We start from the raw sequence: 18,060 nt of genomic DNA, 5'->3' as shown, positions 1-18,060 counted from the left end.
GTGCATGAACATAAGGACAGGACGAGGCAGCAATGTAAGTCAGATGTTTACACCTTGCAATGATTCTATACATCAAACATAGTTGATCAATAACTAACCTAACCTATAATAGAATTTAGATTGATTGATTGTTGGTTGCTTAACGTCCAGTGGTAAATATTTCATTCATATTCAGGACGATAGAATTTAGAAACACACTTTATGTTGATCCTATATGATACACAAAAGTTCAGGATCGGATCAATCATACATGTATCATACAGCATTGTCAACCTCCAAGGTTATATAGACAATATCATATTTATTAATCACTTAGTAAATGAGAACATTGCCAAAATCACCAAAATAATAACAGCTAAAATATTTCGTATATTCAATGAAAATCGCGAAATTTTACACCAACGAAAATAACATGCTTTCCTATGGCATTTTATAGTATATTTGATTGTTTGTTTTTTCTTTGAAATGAATTACATTTTGTCATGTCAAAGTCTTACATAGCCGACTATTAGCTACTGGTTTGTTCATTGCTGAAGGCCTTACAGTGACATATAGTTTCTTACATACATGAAATTTGGTCTCGGTTAGATAGTTGTATCATTGGTATTCATTCCATTTTCCTCCTTGCTCTCTATTTTTTTTTGGAAAAAGAAAACATGTATATATACCAATAGTTAAATTTATTCCAATAACAATAAAGTAGTTTGTTTATAACTTAACTAATTAAATACAATTATCAATTCAAGTAAGGCATACAAACAATGTAACATGCCAAGGGAAGTAACTCCAATGTAACATGCCAAGGGAAGTAACTCCAATGTAACATGCCAAGGGAAGTAACTCCAATGTAACATGCCAAGGGAAGTAACTCCAATGTAACATGCCAAGGGAAGTAACTCTATAATATCTTCTGTCATCCATTGTATCAAAGTTTTTATGTTGACTTATTGGCTAATGTATGTTTTGATCTATGTGAAGACTTTCTTATTAAATTGACAAGTCTCTCTGGACTAAAGGTTTTAAGTATCCACATTCTGAAAAAAATATCCCATTTTCTGAGCCCCTTCAGATTATCAAAACTGGTTGTGCACAGCCAATTCTCAGACAATTTTCAGCTAGGGAAGCAAAGACGGATTTGGAAAGGGGAGGACCAGGACCCCTCTTTAGTGGGAACAATTTGGTTGGTTATTTAAGGAATCATTGAAGCACTAATGCCAGTAATGGAGCTGGCCCCCTTTTAGACAGACGGTAAGCTCCCACTAATGAAAATTTATGTATCCGCCACAGATAAGTGGAACCCTTTACAATTTTCCAATCATGTGCTGTATTTTCTATAATGACCCTATCCTGGATGATTTTATGAAAGAAAAGGGCCATGGTGCTATATTATTTGGAAAGGCAGTGCTTTGTTAATTTCCATGGTGCTATTTGAAATTTCTGGCGGGAACACTGTACTCTTATTTCTATGAAAAAGTAACTGTTTTTCTGTTTTCAATAAAATGTAAGCTTTTTACATGTTTAAGGTGAAAATAAAAAAAAACATACCCAGTATAATTTTAATGTGGACATTAACAAGTTTCAAACAAAAATTTCTGGCGGGAACACTGTACTCTTATTTCTATGAAAAAGTAACTGTTTTTCTGTTTTCAATAAAATGTAAGCTTTTTACATGTTTAAGGTAAAAATAAAAAAAAACATACCCAGTATAATTTTAATGTGGACATTAACAAGTTTCAAACAAATTCTTCTTGAAAGTTTTTTTTTGTTTTATATTTCTAGTCCAAATAAATGATTCCTGGTCAAACCCTTCATTTAACTTTCAATAACATTGTCCATAACTGCATGTTACATTTTGCAGTAAGCACTATTAAATTTTACTACCAAATGTAAAAATAAAATTTGTAATAAAGGAAATTCAGTTGTTTTTTTACACTTCTGTACAATTTTATGTATTAACTTGAATTATTATGAATGTTCATCATTTTACATGTTTTATCTTACAATAAATACATAACAATTGATACCATTTTTGTCTGGAATGAAAATAATAAACAATAGTGTTATTAAATGTTTGCATGATACAGGCAAACAGGTCAACCCAAAATAGTATATATGTCGCGCAATATATGGTCATAAATAACAATAAGGCAAAAATAAAAAAAAAAAAAATTTCTATCCCCTGGCAGAGAAAAAGGTAGGCAGAATTTTTTTTTACTTTGTAGCTGCTTTTAGTGCTTTATTGAATGCAGGATAGCTTACACAGAAAATAGATTTTTTTGTTGGCATAAACTTATATAGGAAGCAATTAACTCAAAATTGAATTTAAATCTAATTATAAATAACATGATGACAGGATGAGTACACTGGGAAAACAAATAAATTTTATCTGTACTGTACATATGGTTTTAAGAAAACTAAATACAAATTGAGCACTTTTATGACTATATATATGAATGATCATCTTCAATGTACTGACTACTATCTGTAGACAATGCAACCATGGCGATAGCTGCATTATTATCATTGTCTGTTGTGTCTGGCAATGAATCTATTGTTATTGAATCTGCAGTGTTCGTCTCCGAGGAAACCGTTGTCATGGTGATTGTACCTGCCGTGTCTGAAGGATCTGTTGTAACCATATGTTGTGTGATAAAAACTGGTACCCCTTCAGAACTCCCGTCTTCACTAGATTTAACTATCTGACATTGATAAACATTCTCCTCGCCAGAGTTCATATCCTGTGGAATTTGTATAATGACCTCTTGACCTTGGCTGTCATTCATAACAAATGGAATGTTTCCACTGGATAACTCAATGACCTCTTGACCTGCACTGCCTCCAATATGGAAATTTTGAGGAACTTCTTCAACTAATGATGATGGTACATTGACCTCGGCTTCTGACTGGTTGTTTCCATCTAACCGGGCCTCGGACGAAACAGTCTCCAAAGTACTTATATCAATCTCAACAGGCACAACTTCTTCTTCATTCGGCACTGCATCTCCTGTAGAAATATTAGCCTCATTTTCAATTAACTTTGACTCTTCTGCTGAATCATCATGGCCGCCATTTTGTTCTGTGTCATCTGAGTGATTTTCATTGACATGTAATTCTAACTCATCCAGTGACATGAAAGCTTCATAACACTTCCTGCATTCATAGACCATCAACATATCGTCGTCCTCCATTGATTCATCCTGACTTTCTCCGTCAGTTTTCTTACGATGGATAAGCTGATGTCGTAGAAGATTGAAGCGTTTATTGAAATATTTCTTACATCCAGGTTCATCACATTCATGTACTGTAGGGGTTATGGGTTCACCACCTATAAAATAAATATTACATTAAATATTACATTTATATTCAAGAAAATAAGGATATAAACAGATAAAACAGGAGACAACTAGTGTTGTTCCGATGATCGGAATAAGTCGGAAATCAGTTGGTTGGGCCTCACGATGTCGATAATCGATTGGGATTTTGTTCAATCGATTGTCGCTATAGTTTCCGGACTTTTTGCGTATCAACTTCCGGTCCGTTTGCGGTTTGAATTTTATTTGCTCAGTCAAACAAATTGCAACAAAAAATATCAGTGGATGACAATAACAATTTCAAACATCCTATAATTAAAGACAAAACCATTTTTTCCCCTTTAAAACGTGACAAAAGTATTGACTATATATATACAGATTGATCTTTAAAATAAATAACTTTGTATGAAATACTCTCTCAATACCGGATACTTGTTAGGGAGCTACCATTTGATTTTTATGGGGGGGCTAGGATGAAATTTGAAAAAAATAGGCAGGACAGGAGTTTTGAGTAAAAAAAAAAGGCAGGATGAGACACTTTGCAAAAAAAAAAGGCAGGATGACAATTTAGGTAAAAAAAAGCCAGGATAAACTAATAAAAAAAAAGGCAGGACCGAATAGAGTGAAAAATAAAAAGGCAGGACAGAGATTACAACTAAAAAAAAATGCAGGACAAAATTTTTCATCCTAGCCCCCCCATAAAAATCAAATGGTAGCTCCCTTACTAGAGAGCATTCATGAAATCCTTCAGATTTTAGACAAAATAATTTCTTTACTTCATTAGAGCGTGTCGCAAATTGCCTTTTATTAATGTTTTATCCATTAGTAGCGTCAAAAGCGTCATATTCCTTCCCAAATTGCTTGTCAAACATCGTTTATGTTTGTAAATTTTCTGAAATTTGTCCGCCATTGAAATACATTAGAATCACGGATCGGATACGGTTCAACTATGTAATAATTCCGCATTTTTGCAATTATAAGTTCAGACGCTCGCTTGACACAATTGACAGAAAAATGATGATCATAAAGTGAAAAAAAAAGCATTCTACACGAATTAACAGACATTGGCTGGATCCTCTTTGTTTACTGTATTTATTTCAATGCAAATGCATTGTTTTATTTTTTTCTGTTAATCTTAAATTTCTTAAAGTAAAATACTTTATATATATCTTTTCTTACTGTGAAACATTCAAATGTTTATACTGCTAAGTTATTGAAATTATAATGGGAGTTACACCATTGAAATTTAGAAAAGTTAGTGTCACTCTTGGTAATTAATGTTGTAATTATGAGATAAAATATGTTCAATCTGAATCTGGATTCTAATTAATTCATTTTTATAATTGCTAAATAAAATATGAAAAGGAAACAGAAGATCAAATATTAACATATAAAACTCTGCAATGAAATGGAATATACACATTAGACATGACCAATGAGACTAAAATGCATGATTTCATTTAAAAAAAGGGCAAAGTATTCTGATGCGATTATAACCGATAGTCGGTTGGTTGCTGTCAAACGATTGTAATAGATAATCGGTTGGTAATTTCAACCGATTATCCAACACTAGAGACAACTATATCATTCATATTATGTATATTGAGGATGTTTACTACATTCTAGGGTTGACAATAACTTCTCGAACAACTTTCCCTTTGTCCAATTTAATATCCGTAAGAGAAAACCCTGGCCACTTGCCTAAATTCTGTACTCACTTAAGAATTTTCAAACTGCAACTATGATCAAAATCATTCTATTGTGTTTCAGGTCTAATTTCTCCAAGACAAGATAAAGTGTCCTCAGCTTTAACATTTGTTTGAGATTTAAAAATCAGATTTTAAGGAGATCTATCTTTTTTTCTATGTTTTATATTATGATCATTGTGTCTCGCATTTTTGTCAATGTTGTTAATTAATTTATGATGTGTGCTCTGTTTATTCTCGTCCTATATCATCACACAATTCTATAATTTGTATGTGTCTATGTTGTCATATGACCTGAACAAGCTCACCTTGAATTCCATGTTTAAAGTGTCTGTGTATTTCACATGATTTCTTCATGGTTCTTATATATTCTCTGTAACCTGACTGTGTGTATTATTATTTAACATGTTTAATGAGTGTGCGTCACTTTAAATTTTTTCACTGATAAAACCTAGCTTTGGCACATCTGAAATAACCTAGAAATTGGCAATTTTTGCATGTCTCGGACAAATCTTTTTTTGACACAAATTACCGTACCGTGACAATCTATTTAATGCCTGTGTATTTCATCTTAAATTACCATGAATTACTTAAGCTTTGACGTGTCTCAGACAAATGGTTTTTGAATTAAAACCTTACTCAGACGCATTACATTAAACAAATTTACTTCATGTCTTGAGTGTTTCATATTTTTTTTTATCTATGAGGAATCTATAATCATGATAATACATGTATGTTAACTTTTCTATACCTCAATAAATCTTACCTTGAGTATCATGTTTAATGAGTCTGTGGGTCTCCAGATGGTTTCTCTGTTTAAACACCTTATTACAGATGTCACATTTGTGTATGATTTTGTGAAGTTTTCGATGCCTTTCTAAGTTTTCTTTCCTCTTCACCACTTTAGCACAGATTTCACATTGGTAGATAGGCTTTTCTTTGTCGTCCCCTTTAACACTCTTGGTATGTCTCTTTGATGCATTCTTTAGTACACTGTAACAGCCGGTAAATCTCAAGTTTTCTTGAATCTGTTTCTCAATGTCTCTTATTTCCTCTGCAGTCATTACAACACCTTCGCTCTCCTTTTATTTAAAAAGAAAAAAGAAAGATATCATGAATATGATGAATATTAATATATTAACTTGACATAAAACCTAATGACCCCAATTTTAAATTTGTGTTTGACTAATGAATTTTTCAAAAGAGGTAAAACTACATTTGTAAGTAACCCTTACTCCAATATTGGTTAAAAACTTAATAACTTTTCCATTTGTCATGTTTGTATTGTTAATAACATATTCTTTTTTATATGGTGATGTCATGAAGAAAGATAGTGAGGTAAATAAGTGTATTTGTTGCAGAAAAAATTATCCTCTGAAATGTGAATGGCTTAGCTTCTAAAGTTTGATATATTTACACAATTTATATAACTTGCATGGCCCATAATGTCTTGTAAAAATGTTACATAATGTTTAAGGTAACTTTGTAGTGAATAGTTTCATGATTTTAGTCACTAGCCTTGTCACATTCTGTATGCAATGGTATGTGTCTGTCTTAAATCATGTAAGCCAGGAGCCTGTAATTCAGTGGTTGTTGTTTGTTGCTGTATATATATATTATGTTTGTTTTGTAAATAAATTAGACAGTTAGTTTTCATGTTTTTCACTTTTTTACATTTGTAATTTTCAGGCCTTTTTTTATTGCTGACTAAGTGATATGGGTTTGGCTCATCGTTGAAGGCCATACATGCCATATGGTGACATATAAATATTTTCTTTTAAGTCATTTTGTCTCTGGTGGAGAGTTGCCTCATTGGCATTCATACCACATCTTTTTTTTGTACATGTGTTCAAAGAGGTACAATTCACTGAGAAAAGTCTCTAAAAATTCTGAGTCATAAACACATATCAGTGAGAATCATGATTATGAACGACAAAATTTGTCTGACAATAATAAGAAATCTGACCTTTATATTTGACATTACCTTATAATTTAGTTCATAATCAGAAATATCCATGTTATGTATGTTTTTAATATGACTCTGTAATGCTATAAGGTTGGTAAAATGTCTTCCACAGATGCTACATAAATATCGCCCATCATTAGTAGTTTGTACGATTCCCGTCTTTGTGACATCTGTTGGGCGTTCACCAGGTTTGTCAGGAAGATGTGTTTCCATGTGTTTAACTAGGTCGGCATTCCACGGTAACATTTTTCCGCAATGGCTACAACAATAAAGAGTATTTTTCTGAGTGGCTGCAACTTCATCATCTTCTGCCATGTTCTGGTCTTTCTCAATTTCCCCGTCTGCATCGACCACATCAACTTCTAATACGGACTGTTTTTCAAAATCTTTCGAAGTGTCTGTTGACGTATTGTCTGGTGTCATTTCAACTGTATTAACTGGTACGATTTCATTTTCCATTTCATTAGAATTAGAGATATTATTTTCTTCTTCATAGTCTTCTTCCGTATCGTCAACTTCAATTTTGATCATGGTACCCACATATTCTTCAGTATCTTCCTTCACAGGTTCATTCCGTACTGCCATGGCTTTCAGACCATCTTTCTCATGAATTTTACAATGTTTTTCAAAAGTATCAATTCTAAAATAGGTCTGCTTACAAATGTTACAATTATATAGCCGTGAATTCTCGTGTTGTTTTTCATGCTTCTGAAGCCTAAAGGGGTCTCTGTAAGTTTTTGTACAGAACCTACATCTCAGACGAACTATATTTGAATCATCTTTGGGTTTCAAGAGTTTTTCTACACCATCATGCTTCAAAAGATGTTTCTGCAAACTTAAAATATTTCTAGCTGTAAAAGCACAAATTTGACATCGAAGGTGATCGTTATTATGTGTTTTCACATGAGCCTTAGCATGATCCCTCCGGCTGAATCGTTTGTCACATTTTTCACATCCGTAAGGTCTTTCTCCAGTATGCTTACGTCTGTGATTCTTAAGTTGTTGTTTCTGATTAAATCCCATGTGACAGAACTCACATTTAAATGGTTTTATACCTGTGTGGAGCCTCATGTGTATCTTAAGATCGTTACTTTGTGTAAACTTTTTATTACACTGGTTACACTCCCAAGGTTTCTCTTTAGTGTGGACAACCATGTGTCTCTTCAATAAGCCTTTATAATTAAATACTTTATGACAAATGTTACAGTTATGTAGTTTTCCGTCAAGGTGCAAACGTAGATGGCGTTCTAGAAAGGACAAATCTTTAAACTGTTTCTCACATAAATCACACCTATATAAAATTTCTGGGACATCATCTATAGGTTTGTCCAACCCTAACTGACCAATTGTAAGAATCTGAGGTGCTGGTTCTGGTTCGATACTAGCAATTTCAATGGTTGCCGTCTCTACAGAATCATCTTGAGTAGATACAAAGTTGACAACAGGAATTTCGTTTTCAATGTCCTGTTCTGCTTGTTCATGCTGGACAATTTTCATGATGTCTTCTTTGAGGTGTTCATCTCCTTCGTAATGATATTTTCTCATATGTCTTTTAAGATGTCCATTAGCGGTAAACCCTTTCTGACATATCTGACATCGTATATCTGATTCTGTATGTATACGTGAATGCTCTTCCATATGATGTTTTCTCCCGAATCTTTTACCACAATGTTCACATTCATAATTCTTTTCACCAGTATGTGTCAGCATGTGTTTTTTGACATTTTGTCGTTGTGTGAACCCCTTACCACAAACCTCACATTTGAATGGCCTTGACCCTGTGTGGGACCTCATGTGAGCTGTTAAATCATTGCTCTGTGTGAACCTCTTATGGCATAACGAACACTCATATGGTCTCACACCTGTGTGTATTCTTATATGACGTTTAAGAATGGATGAATTTGCCAATTCCTTTCCGCAAATCAGACATTTAAATTTCTTGTTTGCTAGTGCACGGCTATATTTTTTCATTTCAGTTGTTTGGACACTAACATCTTGATAAACAGGGGAATCCCCATATTTAAAAACTACGGGATTATTATCATCTGTTTCAAATTGTGGCTCAACTTTTGCTTTACTAGGCGTTAATGCTTTATCATTTTGATTAAGAACGACAGTGGGTGTGGCTTTATCACCTTGATTGACAACTACAATTTGTTGACCTGAGGTCGTATTCAGATTGAGAGGGGTTACACCGTTCTGTGTGATGATTACTAAGACGTTTGTTAATTCTTCTCCGTCGCCACCTTCTTTCACCTGAGCTAGCTGGAACATATTATTCTGCTGTTCTTCCTCACTTTCGCCATCTTTTACTTGAGCTAAATGGAACACACGACTTCTCTGCTGTTTTGCCATGCTGGTTCACAGTCTGAAATATAATTAAATGATGCGGATTACAACATTTTGTACAAATAGTAACTTGTCTACAGTCTAACATACTAGGAATCAACGAAAATTCTAAGACTTTAGTTTGATTTTAATAATTACATACATTTGCATTAAAATAAAATTTCACAACATACATGTATCAGAACATATATGGAAACATGGTAATCGTGATAATGCAAAAGAGGCATGGTGTCCTATCTGAACGAAGAATTCAGACTTGTGTGTGATATTTAATTTTGTAAGTTACCATTATTCCATCACTGATCTATATATATTGTAACATTTACATGTATGTTCATTCTGTCTAAGGACTTAGACTTCTTTTAAACTGACTTTTACTGTGCTAATTGTTGTGTTTGTTTTTTCTACATTGGCTAGAGGTATAGGGGGAGGGTTGAGATCTCAAAAACATGTTTAACCCGCCACATATTTGCACCTGCCTCTGTCAGAAAATAAAAGACAAATGAGATTAAACTCTTTATGAATGCAATAAAGTCAACTATTAAAATATATTGACAACTTAACCCTCTTTCAGAGCAATACATGTACAGTCAAGAGAAATTCAACAAGAGAAAAAAATATGACGGTCTTTCTTTATAGATAATTCAGACATTTCAAGTTTAAAAAAAAAATGAATAACTAAGGGAGATAATTACTCTGCAATATACCATATTGTACCTCCAAGATCAGTTACTTGTACGAGTTAATAACATATTACCTACTTATAATTACAGGAGTACTACTTGTAATCTTTACTTACTAGAAGAAGTAATATTAATATACTTACATAAGTAAATTTGTAGGATACTTATACAAGTGAATTTTATTTACTTGTATAGGTAAAAAAAAAATATGGTGTAGTTATGTCCCTTAGATATTCAGATTTCTTTTAACTATGTACATTATTTTTTTGTATGTGAAAAAGTCATCCTCTCTACTTTTCTTGTATTCTTAAGGTGGTATCTAACACTACAGGGAGATAACTCTGTACAGTCAGCTAAACGTTTTAATTACGTTGTGTTGTAAAAGGAATATTAAGCTTCTCAATGATCAAAATTGGTGTTTGTCAAACTGCTATTTAACCAGTGTAATTTTTCTGACAAAACGGTTGGTTCAAAGTTTTTGAAATTTTTATATTTTAGTTAAAGGGTCAAAGAAAATACTTTTACAAAATTTAATGAAAATTAAACGAGCCAAATCAATTTTAGTGAAAGTGTTGGGTACCACCTTAAGTTATATAATTAGGATTTCTTTTTTTCTGATAGAATTTTAAATTGTCTGCCCTTTGCAGATGTCTTTACTAATCTTTTAAGTGTAATTTTATAGACAATGAAAATCCCACTTGTCTGTTATCTGCAGAACACTGCTCATTTACAAGCCTCCAAAGAGAAACTTTTGGAAGCCTTGTGCAAATACTTAAAATCTTTGCGCAATACGTTTTTTTGTTGAATTAATGAGATCAAACATTGCAATTGAATTCAAATAAAAAAATTATGAGGTCACCTGGGAAAAAATCATTAAAGGCATGTCTGTACATTGTACATCTCAAAACTTGAGAATTTTTGTGGAATTGTAAAAATCATTCACTTACACAAGAGAATTTTTAAAAAAAAATTAAGGGGAGATTATTCAAACATAACTTATATATAAATATATTTTTTTTACTTCTTCATGTAAAAAAAGATGACTTGTACAAGTAGTGCCCCTGACTGACTTATAAGTATAAGTACAAGTGCTATCCTGAATGTTACACATCATAAATTTTAGTTTTACTTAAATATTAAAATTAAAATGTGAATTTCTTATTTATAACAGCTTTTATTCATGAGGACATTTACCTGATTAATGAACTGCACTATTTGACTTTGGGTTAGTTTTGGGCCAGGTGAGCTAAACATACAAAATACCCTTTCAAGACATCATAATTTAGGCGGCAAACCTGTTTATAATAATTTTTTTTTTTGACTTTTGTAAGTAAAAATAAATGAAAAAGACTTGTTTATTTCTGGGGCCAAAATTAAAAATATGTTTGTTTCCCCTCCTCCCACCCAGGTCAAAAATAAGCCCCCAGGTCAAAAAATTATTTTACACAAAAAAATCGAAATTATTTTTTTCCTGAAAATAGTTTGTTTCCATTTTTGGAAAGTGCTTGAAAGCAGAAGGATTGATAATCTAAATAAATACACTCAAATTGAGCACAAACAACTGATAAGTGGCCTGGACTGGAACCATTCATGTGACCATGCTATGACAATCACATCCAATTAAAAAAAAAAGAAAAAAAAAGAACCTGCCTTCCTGGTCTGTTTACAAAGGGTAGACCCGGGGAGGGGAAACAGACATTCTTTTAAATGTTGCCTGAGCTCTGAATGTTAGGAATCCAGGTCCATTCGCCCCAAAACATGTTTGTGCCCATTCCAGTCTGCACTTTTAGCCACATGCACTAGTCCAATGCCCCAGACTAGTTAAATTTTATTCAAACCAATAAGTTTTTGCAAAACTTTGTTTGGACCAATAAGAAACTAGATGTGTCAAAGCGACACGAATGGCCCCGTCCTAAAAAGTTGAAAAATCTGCAATTTCACTATAAACACATGTGGACACAAACATGATGGTAGTCTCATATATCAAAAATGTTGAGGCGTGTAAAGTCCAAAGCCTGTAATTTCAGCAAAAATTAGCGGAGCGGAACGAAACTTAAACTTGACCTGTAACTCATCATGGGTAACTCACATACCAAAAATCAGCCCAATATCTGAAGGCGTTTAGAAAAAAGTCTGTATAACTGTGATTTTCAACAATTTCTCAAAGGTCCAACGCCCGTAATTTCAGAAAAAATTAGTGGAGCGGAAAAAAACTTAAACTTGATCTGTAACTCATCATGGTCAACTCACATACCAAAAATCAGCCCAATATCTTCTCCCCAGGATTTTGGGATAGCACCAGGGTAACGAAATGATTTGTACAATATGTCGTGTCGCGTTGCATCGCTTATTTTTTCTTCTTGTTAGTTTTTGTGCCATTACCTTTTTGTCTTTTGTTTTGTAAAATAAAGTAAATCAAACAGTTTGTATACTTAAATATCTTTTAAGAATAAATAACAGAAAGCACTTTTATTCTTTAAACTAGTCACTTTTTATACTTTGATCAAGCCAATTTTGTCCTGATACTTGTATAGTTACACTACACATTCCCCATTTTTGTTAGATTACACCATAACAATTAACTTTAAACATGTTAAACAAGATTAAATTTTAATGTAGAACGTTTAGTAAATTAAATACTATTTTCCATAGCTTTAGACATGAAATTTTTAGACAATCTAGCTGTCATGTCTAGCTGACTTCCAATCATTGTCAACTTATTTTGTAAAAGTTAATCATTAAACTTTTTTACTACTATTCAGCTATATAACAACCTTGTTTTAATATACAGCCCTAGCTCAGTCAGTAGATGTACATATATATGGAAGTGTTTAACGAATTTGACAGATGTATAAAAGGATATACTACCTATTTAATATAATATGTTTGTGCTTTAACAAAAGTATGATTGTCAAAAATAATTTGCAATGTATTTTTGTTTGTATATTAAAAAAAAGTTTTATCCTTGAGGTAACATCCTTATATAATTTTACATTCGATTTGTACTTTATATATATAATTATTTCTTTTTTAAATGATGGATAATATTTTAGGAGTACATTTTTGTAATAAGCTAAATCAGGGGAAGTAACTCACGTTTTAAAAATATGCAAATCATTTATGACCAAAGGCTGGAGTAATAGAGTTTATTAACAAATGTCTGCTTGTCCCTCAAAAGTCTCATAAGTCTGTGATCATTAAGTTATGATCTCTTAATTAATTGAAACACAAGAATCATGTACATTTTTTTTACATCGATTAAACCCAAACATCAAGGTTACCTCAAAAGGTAAATCGATCACGTGGTGTAAACAATCTTGGTTGTCAGAACTGGATTGAACTGGTTTGAACTGGTCAATTTTCATCTGAAATTTTATACCCCACGGAAAGGTTTACTGTTTTATGATTTTCTTTACCGAAAATTTTAGCACCACGGTGAAAAATTATACATCGCGGCAAGAACGATACCACCACGGTAGAAAATTATACATCGCGGGCCCGTGGTCCTTTAAGGGCCTGGGGAGAACACTGCCGTAATTTCGGAAAAATTAGTGGAGCGGAAAAAAACTTAATTTGATCTGTAACTCATCATGGTTAACTCACATACCAAAAATCAGCCCAATATCTGAAGGCGTTTAGAAAAAGAGTCTGTATAATGGTTTGTTGCGGAATGACGGAATTTTGGAATTACGGACAAGGGTAAAACTATATGGCACCGACAACTTCGTTGCGGGGCCATAAAAATTAAATGTCAGAATATAAGTCCTCGGGCTAGTAGTTGAAAAAGTTTTTGGTGCAGACTGCCATTAATGTTCACCCCTTTCACTTCTCATCCTACACGCTCGCGCCCAAAGTCTGTTTGCATCCTTTTTTTTTTATTGGTTTTGTCTTTAACAACTTTGTAATCAAGTATACTGCTATACATATGTCATGTATGTTGTCCTCATTGTCACAAAATAAGGTGAGACAATGTTGTAGTTTTTTTTCGTGTTGAATAAATTTTAATACTACATTTGTATTTTGGAATGTGCAGGGATCTCCATGGATGAAAATTGAACGATGGAGGAACTTTCACCATTACAAACAGTGTCTACGCTGTACAGTGTAGCGCGATCGGAAGTATTTTATCCCTTCATACAAGGAACGGTGAACATGCTAATTCATTGCTTATTTAAATTATATTTATTTGAATTTTCAATATTTAAGTAGAAGTATCAATATTTTCATTGATTGCCGTTTTTAACCATTCAAATGCCAAGTCTTCATGGTCCCCCCTTAGTCGAGAATGACCAAAAGCTGTCATGAAGGTCCCCATGTAGATTTCTTGTATTTTTGATAATTGTTATGGGGGTTACAAATCATATGATGTGGAGCTTATTTTTCATGGACACTGTCAAAGACAGAACTCATTACCGGTATGGCTGATTTGCAGCAACAACAGAACGATTCGTACGGGTTATGTAAAAGGTTAAAGAGATTTGTAAAGCAAACGTTGACAAATGAAAAGGTTTTTAATGACTTTATCTGACAAATTGATGCTGTGCAACATGCATCTTTCGGAAACGTGGATGTATCAATTTGATTGTAATATACGAAATGAATTCGGAATTACGATACGATATTTCTTCACAGGAAATATTTAAGTTTTTACTTTTAAACTTTTAAAGTATTCTAAATTATCGTTACAGCAGTACTCGAGTTATTTGCAATGAAATAATATTTACTGTTTTGCGTCTTATTTTGTACTTCTTAAAAAAGGGGGATGCTGATTGCGTAAGTCAAAATAAAGCACGTGGTCGACTTGTTCATGTTGTTAAACTGTTTTCTTTGTAACTGGATTATTAATTTATTTTTTTATTTTAAATTATCATAATCATTTGCTGAAACTTAGTTGATTGATTCGACAAATGGATCGTCTATCCTCAGATAGTATTCTCCTGTCTGGTTTGTTGATCTACCTGTACAAGCTCAGGTACAAGTGATTAGCGATCTTAATCCGAATATCCCTCAGGCGTTAGAACTGTATTGGATTATATCATAAAAAGCCTGAGGGTTATGCCATTACATGCATTTGATTATAATTGATAAAAAAAATGGCGTCGGGCTACAAAAAACGATGAAGTTTTGAACGATGGCGGAAGACAATTTAACGATGGCCCAAGACTATTTAACGATGGCGCGAGTCATTTGACGATGGCGCAAGACATTTGAACGATGGTGGGGCGCCATCGTTAAACAGGCCATGGAGATCCCTGATGTGTACATAGTTATTATAAAAATCTTTGTTTCTATATAAAGCAAGATTCTGACATTTTTTGTTTTTTTTTAGTGTTGAATAAATCTTATAAAAATGTTTTGGTAAGTGTTTAGTCCAAATAATTATGACTCCTTGAAAGGCCTTACATGCGTCAAAGAAAAAAGTTATACAGTATAGCCTTTCAAGACGTCAGAATAATCTTCAATAATTGAAGGATCACTAGAAAAAAGTGTATTGCTATTAATTTTATTAATGTTTCAAAATAAAGCAGTGATATTCAGCTGTTAAATTTAGAACAATTTTATAATATTTATTTATTTTATACATTTGTGAGCATTGTGGCAAAATTTAAACGTAAATCTTGACCCTAACAAACTCAGGTAACGTTATGTCCATCTCCTATAAGGGGAAAATCCTCTTAAATCTTACATAAGCACGTGTTGAAGCCAAAAATTCTTCACTGGGGCGAAGGTCGAACTCCCCATTGGACAAATAAAACAAACTGTCATAACTGACGAGTGATTTTTACACAATATAAACCTTTGATTACTTTTCTTTAAGATGTTATTCTTACAAAGTAACCAGCACTAGCTACTGGTACGGCTATCGAAACGATGCCAAAATCTGTAAATGGTATCAGTCCGTCACTGGTATCCTTGTCCAATATGGCGGCGAGAAAAAGCGGAAAACTTTTACATCCGGGAACCAGAAATAGATTAACCAAAGTATGAGCTTTTTAAAAAACTTGTGTGACCGCAACAGCAAGGAAAGCATGATTCAGTGATTCCTTAAAGAATAGTTTTTTAGAAAAGGTTTTATTGTTATTCACAGTGCCCAAAGTTGAGCTGAATAATTACATTAAATTTATATACAATGATTATATGCTACAATGATGTATATCCCATATCATTTTTGTCGGTTATCATGAAAAGCTCAGAGAGCTTATGTTTATTTGTTATACATGTAACATGCCGAATAAAGCTTTGAATTGAATTGTCTTTTCTTAGATATATATAACTTAAGTATTTTTTCAAACATGAGGGGGAGGACAGGGGTAAGGGAGACAGGGAGAAAGGGGGTAGGAGAAAGGAGAAAGGGGGTGGGAGAAAGGAGAGGAAGGCTGGGAGAAAGGAGAAAAAGTTGGAGAAAGGAGAAAAAATAAAATATCTCCCCTTTTAAAAAAAATTCTAATATTTCAAGAAAAAATATCTCAAAAGGAGATGTTTTATTCTAATGGGAGAAAGGAGAACCGGGGTAGGAGAAAGGAGAAGAGGGATGGGAGAAGGGAGAAGGGTACCCCCTGTCCTCCCCCTCAAACATTAATTTTATAACAAAAAAGTTGAAATAATATGTTTTTGTTCTGAAAACTGAGAAAAATCACAAATTTACAAAATTGACAGCATGGTGAATTTGACACAAAAAAGCATCAAAATATGATAAAAATTTCTTTTATTAACACATGGGACGATTTTTCAATAAAAACGTGAATTCTTGTCCCAGCCACTTTGAAAAAAAATGTGTTTTATCTTTGTAAGTAATTTTTTGTTCAGTCAGTACTTTGAATTAGATTTAACATTTTTAAGCAAAGAAACAGTCTATTTTTAGAGGGATTGATAAGATATATTGATTCCTGAATGGTCCAAAATAACCCGGGAAAATGGCAATGTCCCTAGACCGCCTGTTTAACATCCATACTCTAAAATATTGTAAAAAAAGGTAGAAATAAATTTTATTTTTACTTAATATAAGTTCTTTAATAATTCAAAAGTATGTTTAGAGCCAACATATTTTAATAAACAGCTTTTGACAAAGGCTTTTTAATTTTAGAAGGTGTGTCCCTGACAAAATGTCCATTTTACGACAGTTAAATTGTTGGTAAAAAAAAATTTAGCACATCAAATGGACTAGAGTGATACCGTATTTTTGTACTACGAAACGGGTAAAATCTCCTTCAGTATTTGGTTTTAAAATTATGAAAAAAATATATCAGTGTACAGCTTTATACGTGCTTTGATGAATACAATCAGTCTTGTTACTATTGCAATATGTGGATTGTGGGGAAAAATAAAACATGTGAATATGTCCACTATGAAACGGTCACCTACGAAACAAGTATGAGAGAAAAACGTTTCGTAGTGGACACTACCACTACCACGCAGTCTTTTTTTTACTCTTTTTTCAAGTATATTCGTGCAATATGTGAAGTACTGTCTAATCTTTATCGATAAAAATGATTTCCAATTCAGAAAAAAATGAGATATTTCTAGTATACAAAGTAAAACAAACTGGAATGTCTATAGGAGACATTTAAAATTGCAATAAGATGTGTGTTTAGAAGCAGTTTCGATAGTGGACAAAATGTCCCCTACGAAACAGTACATAAATTATGAAAATAATATCATTTTAAAGAGTATTTAAGATTGCACTTTTTGTTTACAAACAGGTCTATAATAGAGGTATTCAAAATAACTCTTGAAATAAAATTTTAAAGAAGTTGATTTACATTTTTTAGGTCTGAAATTCACGCTTTCTTTGAAAACGCCCACCTACCTATAGTTTTTTTTTTAAAGTTAAATTTATTCTGATTGGTCCACTTCATCTTTATTGAAAGTATGAAAAAAAGTTTAATTGTAAAAACTGTGATTTTTTCCACGATAATAGCCCCCAAAAAATGTAAAAATTGATGAAATATGGAAAAAGCATCAAAATTGGGAATTTTCAAAGGGCCGTAGCAATCAAGAAGTGCACCACCATATGATTTTTTTTCTTCGCGAATTATTTTTTTACA

The 18,060-nt window shown here is 32.7% G+C and overlaps 2 protein-coding genes across 4 annotated transcripts; one reads left to right on the top strand and one right to left on the bottom strand.

Annotated features, from left to right (window-relative positions):
* Positions 1–18,060, top strand: part of LOC143052595 (uncharacterized) — a 52,738-nt gene that overhangs the window by 6,184 nt on the left and 28,494 nt on the right.
* On the bottom strand, positions 1,750–15,962 carry LOC143052594 (uncharacterized). 4 transcript variants are annotated; one of them, XM_076225654.1, is made up of 4 exons: positions 15,847–15,962; positions 7,002–9,351; positions 5,784–6,099; positions 1,750–3,325 (listed from the first exon to the last, which is right to left on the bottom strand). In XM_076225654.1, exons 2-4 carry the CDS (start codon positions 9,336–9,338, stop codon positions 2,442–2,444), a joined length of 3,537 nt encoding a protein of 1,178 aa, XP_076081769.1. In that variant the 5' UTR covers positions 9,339–9,351; positions 15,847–15,962; the 3' UTR covers positions 1,750–2,441. The 4 variants fall into 4 exon arrangements, with proteins under 4 accessions (XP_076081769.1, XP_076081770.1, XP_076081772.1 ...); XM_076225655.1 differs by having other exon boundaries at positions 15,813–15,951; XM_076225657.1 differs by having other exon boundaries at positions 15,823–15,942.

Source organism: Mytilus galloprovincialis, chromosome 11 (assembly GCF_965363235.1).
Source record: "Mytilus galloprovincialis chromosome 11, xbMytGall1.hap1.1, whole genome shotgun sequence".
Lineage (NCBI taxonomy): Eukaryota > Metazoa > Mollusca > Bivalvia > Mytilida > Mytilidae > Mytilus > Mytilus galloprovincialis.
The sequence above is the reverse complement of the archived record's forward strand: the minus strand, read 5'-3'. Positions and strand labels throughout refer to the sequence as shown.